The sequence below is a fragment of the Eptatretus burgeri genome, chromosome 16, assembly GCF_056783735.1.
Source record: "Eptatretus burgeri isolate ZD-2024b chromosome 16, Ebu_testis_v1, whole genome shotgun sequence".
Taxonomy (NCBI): domain Eukaryota; kingdom Metazoa; phylum Chordata; class Myxini; order Myxiniformes; family Myxinidae; genus Eptatretus; species Eptatretus burgeri.
Window position 1 is genome coordinate 58984742 of NC_140976.1, and position 5000 is coordinate 58989741.

A 5000-nucleotide genomic window follows, 5' to 3' on the forward strand; every position below is an offset into this window, starting at 1 on the left:
TGTCTGTGTGTGTGCTCGCGCTTTTTTGTGTCTCGTTGTGCATGTTGTGATTGGCTTGTTGTGGCTGGCATCGGGGAGAAGAATCGCGTGTTTTGACACAGTCTGACTATGCGCGTACGTATTGAGTTATGTTGTGCGCAGCTGGACTGTAGTTCGTCGCTTCGCCTTTGGACGTGATTGTGATAATCGAGCACTGTGCAATACAGATTTTTTCACGACTCGTGCCTTTTAACAGTCACACAGTAGTGGCATGGTAGCGAGAGTAGGGGGTGGCATAGTAAATTTATTTTGTATTGAATTTTGTCGGGACCGAGCAAAAGTGGTATAATAGCGAGAGTGGCATAGAAGCGAGGTGGCATAGTAACGAGCTTTGACTGTATACATATATATATATATATATATATATATATGTATGTATGTATGTATATATATATATATATATATATATATATATATATATATATATATATATGTATGTATGTATGTATGTATATATATATGTATATATATATATATATATATATATATATATATATATATATATATATATATATATATATATATATATTGTTACGGCTGTGGAAATTCGCATAACACCATAAAGGGTCCTCAGGTGAGATATATCGGTAAGTTCATGTGTAGTTAGCCCAAACGCGTTATTTAGACGGAATATATGTGATCCATTCGGGCTCCGATTCTTCAGTTTGTTGTTTTTCTTTTGCTGTCGTTAATTTGGTGCAAGAACAACAACGAACATCGCCACAACCAACATCTCAACGATCACGCCATTCACTACACGATGCCAACAATCACTCCATTCACACCACGACGCCACCTTCCTGGCGGCTGTGAGCGGACTTGGGCCGAGACCAGGAGGTCGACAGCACCACGGTTTCTCCTGCCCCCCCCTGACGAGAGCAAGGCCAGCTCGTCCGACGCCGATCCAGGGACAGTTGCGTCCACACCACGGTCCAGCCTGACCACCAGAAATAGCTACGTTTTGTGTGTGTGTGTGTGTGTGTGTGTGTGTGTGTGTGTGTGTGTGTGTGTGTGTGTGTGTGTGTGTGTGTGCTTGGCGCCTTAGAGGGATTGAGAACTGTATATTCATTGGAATTGTCTGTGTTTTTTCCCCACGCCAGGTCCCACACCATCCCGTCGAATCGCCCCGGATCCCTCTTCTTGCCGAGTCTTGTTATTTCTGGTAATAATAAAAACAAATAAACATCATCAACTTAGTGAAAAGCGACTCGTGCCACCTTCCTCGTCCCGTTTGCGGTAGAGCTATTAGAACCGCCATGTTTGGGTTATAAATAAATAAACCGCCTCCATCGTTTCGGCTCATTCTACGTTGGCGGGACTGTTCAAGTCCCGTGGACGTCACAATATATATATATATATATATATATATATATATATATATATATATATATATATACATATATATAATATATACATATATATATACATATATATATATACATATATATATATATATATATATATATATATATATATATATATATATATATATATATCCGAGGTCCATCGAAAAGTAACGGGACTGACTTCACAGAAATTTTATTCCAAAAAATATATTGAAATCTCAGCTTGTCCCCTTGAAAATAGTTTCCCTCCAGTCTCACACACTTGTCCATTCTCTTCTTCCACACTTTGATACACCCCGAGAAGGCTTCTTCTGGAATCCTCCGGAGCTCCGTCATCACGGCTCTTTTGATAGCCTCCACATCAGGAAATCGGGTCCTCTTGATTACCCCCTTGAGCTTAGGGAAGAGGAAAAAATCACAAGGGGCCAAGTCTGGCGAATACCGGGGTTGCTCCAGAATTGGCACGTTTTCTCCACCAGAAACTGTCGGATGCTCAGAGCACTGTGAGCAGGGGCGTTGTCATGGTGGAGCACCCAGACATTGTTCTCCCACAGATCCCTCCTCTTGTCCCAGACTGATCTTATGAGGCGCCGGAGGATCTCCTTGTACACGTATTGATTCACTGTTTGACCCTGTTGTAGAAACTCGAAGTGGACGATGCCCTTGATGTCAAAAAAACGCGATGAGCATCACCTTGACCTTCGACTTCGACATCGACGCTTTCTTTGGTCTTGGTGATGCCAGACTTTTCCACTGACGATTCTGTCGTTTGGTCTCGGGATCGTATTCCAATATCCACGATTCATCACCAGTGATGACTCTCCCGAGCAGGTCCGGATCGTCCTCGAGGCACTCGATAATGTGTTGACAGACAGTGACTCTTTGCTGTTTCTGGTCCTCGGACAACAGCTTGGGGACCGTCTTTGTGCACACCTTGCGCATTTCGAGATTTTCAATAATGATGCTACAAACAGTGTCCTTGTTGATGGAAAGTTCCTCAGCAATCATCCGCACCATGAGTCGACGATCTGCGCACACCATCTGCTTCACACACTCGAAGTTGTCTGCCGTTCTGCTCACTGAAGATCTTCCAGACCGTGGATCGTCTTCAACCTCCTCCCGTCCCCCTTTGAACCTCTTGTGCCATTCAAATGCACGTGTACATGACATCGTTTCTTCTCCGTAGACTTGCTGCAGCATTGCGAAGGATTCGGAAGGTGTTTTGCCAAGATTGGCAAGAAACTTCAATTTGGCTCTCTGCTCACGACTCGTAACACGACGACTCAGACTAGACGTGTAAGGCACGACCTGTAAAAAAAATCACACGAGCGCAGTCAACCATCACCAATCACATATATATTGCTGGAATGTTGCGAAAGACTGTGACGCAACCCGTTCATTCAAGTTGTGTAAGGAGCACACAGCAGGATCAGTCCCGTTACTTTTTAGATGGACCTCATATATAATAGGAGCTGTGTCTGTCTGTTGGTAGTCGATCTAACTACCCTTATTGTCAGGTTTTCCGTCGTTATGTCTGTCTGTCTGTTTGTCTGTCCAGGCCAGTACTCCGTTAATCGTAGGCCGATTTTGATGAAACTCTGGTGGTAGGTTCATACTTGACCGAGTTGAGCGCGTTTGAGAACCGTTGCTATGGACCCCTCGGTTGCCTAGCAACGGGCCTTTGAAATTTTCAAAAAAATCTTTAAAATATAAATATCGAAATTCAAAAATCAAACTATGATCGTTTGTGGGCAGTACATTCAGCCCGCTCCCATGAAAACTGTCAGAGAAGATAGACTTTGAATGAACCCTGGTTGAAAAAAATATAAAAAACGAAATTCGTTATATCTCAGACACTATGGGTCAGATGTACATGAAACTGGTATGGTAGGTTCATGGTATGTCCTAGTTATGTGTGAGAAAGATCCGTTGCTATGGACGCTTTTGTTGGCTAGTAACGGCTGAAAAACGACTAAATTCGAATTGATCGACTACCCATGTCCGCCTACCGGCTTGTCTGTGTGTTTGTCGTGTTATAACTTGAGAACAGATTAACGGATTTGAATAGATTGAACTACATTGGATTCAGGGGACTCCTGGGAATGTTTGTGATGAAAAAAAAAAAGAAGTTACATTTTTTTAAATGGATGGATGGGTTCACGTCGTGAAACTGCAAACACCAACTTGCCCCTGTCAGGCTGTTGCATTAGCACCAGGTGGGTTGACTCAGCCTGTCATCCTTCCAAGGTCAGCAAAATTAATACCAGCATGCTGGTAATAATGGGGGCACCAGATCAGCAGCATAGCCGTGCCCCCAGAAAATGATGCAGCCAAGCAGCCACAGGCAGTATACAAATAAATAAATAAATTAATACCCTGCTTCACATTAAATGTAAAAACTAATTTGACCTTTTTTGTTTTTTTTTAAGACCATAGCTTTATAGGGGCAATTTTTTGACAAATAAATGTGAACAACTTGCTTGTTTTTTGTTTTGTTTTGTTTTTCATGGCGGTGTTTTGTACTGATAGAAGAAAGGAGAGGTAGGGAAGCGTGATCGGAATTTGAACAGAAGGTGGAAAAAAGGTCTGAGGAGACATGAGTAAGGAAAAAGAGATGGAAGGCATATTGGGATTGGGGGGTGGAGGGGGTAATAAAGGATGGGGGGGTCAAATCTCTCCTGCTATTTTATATGACTTAAATATGTGGCTTTTTAATGCAGAAACCAAGCCTGACATCTGTGATCGGGTGGGTGGACTGGGAGACATTGGCCCTCCTCTTTGGCATGGTAAGGACAGTCCTCATCCCAAATATTGACCATTTCCATTGGTGACATGTGTGGTCATTATTTTTTTTACTACATGGTTCAGATTCAGTTAAGAACTAAGATGAGGCCTTCAGGCCCAAAAATGATGCTCCGTATTGGTTGTTGGTTTCAGCTTTTATACATTGGTTAAATTGGAATCTTGTCTTTTTGTGTTTCACAAGTTGTGCCACCCACAATGAGGGGTGGTTGAACCACACTGCAACCTTTCAATGATTTGAACCAATGAATGAATGTAACTAACCCCCTCCTGCTCCCACACCCTTTACCCCCCAATTTTAGATGATTATGGTCGCAGTGTTTTCAGAAACTGGATTCTTTGAATGGTGTGCAGTTATGGTGAGTTGGACAATTTAATAATACAGGAAATACACCACAGTACATGAAGGGGGAACATCAATATTAGCAGATAATGGAATTACTTTTTGAGTAGAATTGCAAAACTCAAACTAATCATCATAAATGTGTGTGCAGCCTGCTGGTTTGCATTATTGCTGGGAGCACCAGTATCGCTGATGCAGTACCCCATGCTGGTTGGCATCAGCGGTAGCTCGCATACTCAACACAAAGGACACCATGGGGTCTTTAACGTCCACCAACTAATGCTGGCAGACGGGACGCCTGTTTAGCATCTATCCAAGGGACGGCACTCACATTGATGTCTCATCTCATCATTGATAACATTGATGACTCACATTGATTGATGGCAATCACTCTGCCTGTTAAACACTAGGATGACATTTGAGAGATCGGGCCAAAAAGGAGATCGAAATCCATCTGGGCTGCACTCTGT

General features: G+C 42.7%; 1 protein-coding gene across 1 annotated transcript in view; it reads left to right on the forward strand.

The window, feature by feature from the left end:
• OCA2 (OCA2 melanosomal transmembrane protein) overlaps window positions 1-5000 on the forward strand; it is a 105756-nt gene that overhangs the window by 60488 nt on the left and 40268 nt on the right. Inside the window, exons 12-13 of the mRNA XM_085859923.1 lie at window positions 4106-4171; window positions 4490-4546. Coding sequence (XP_085716049.1) covers window positions 4106-4171; window positions 4490-4546 — 123 coding nt within the window. The remainder of the gene's footprint in view (window positions 1-4105; window positions 4172-4489; window positions 4547-5000) is intronic.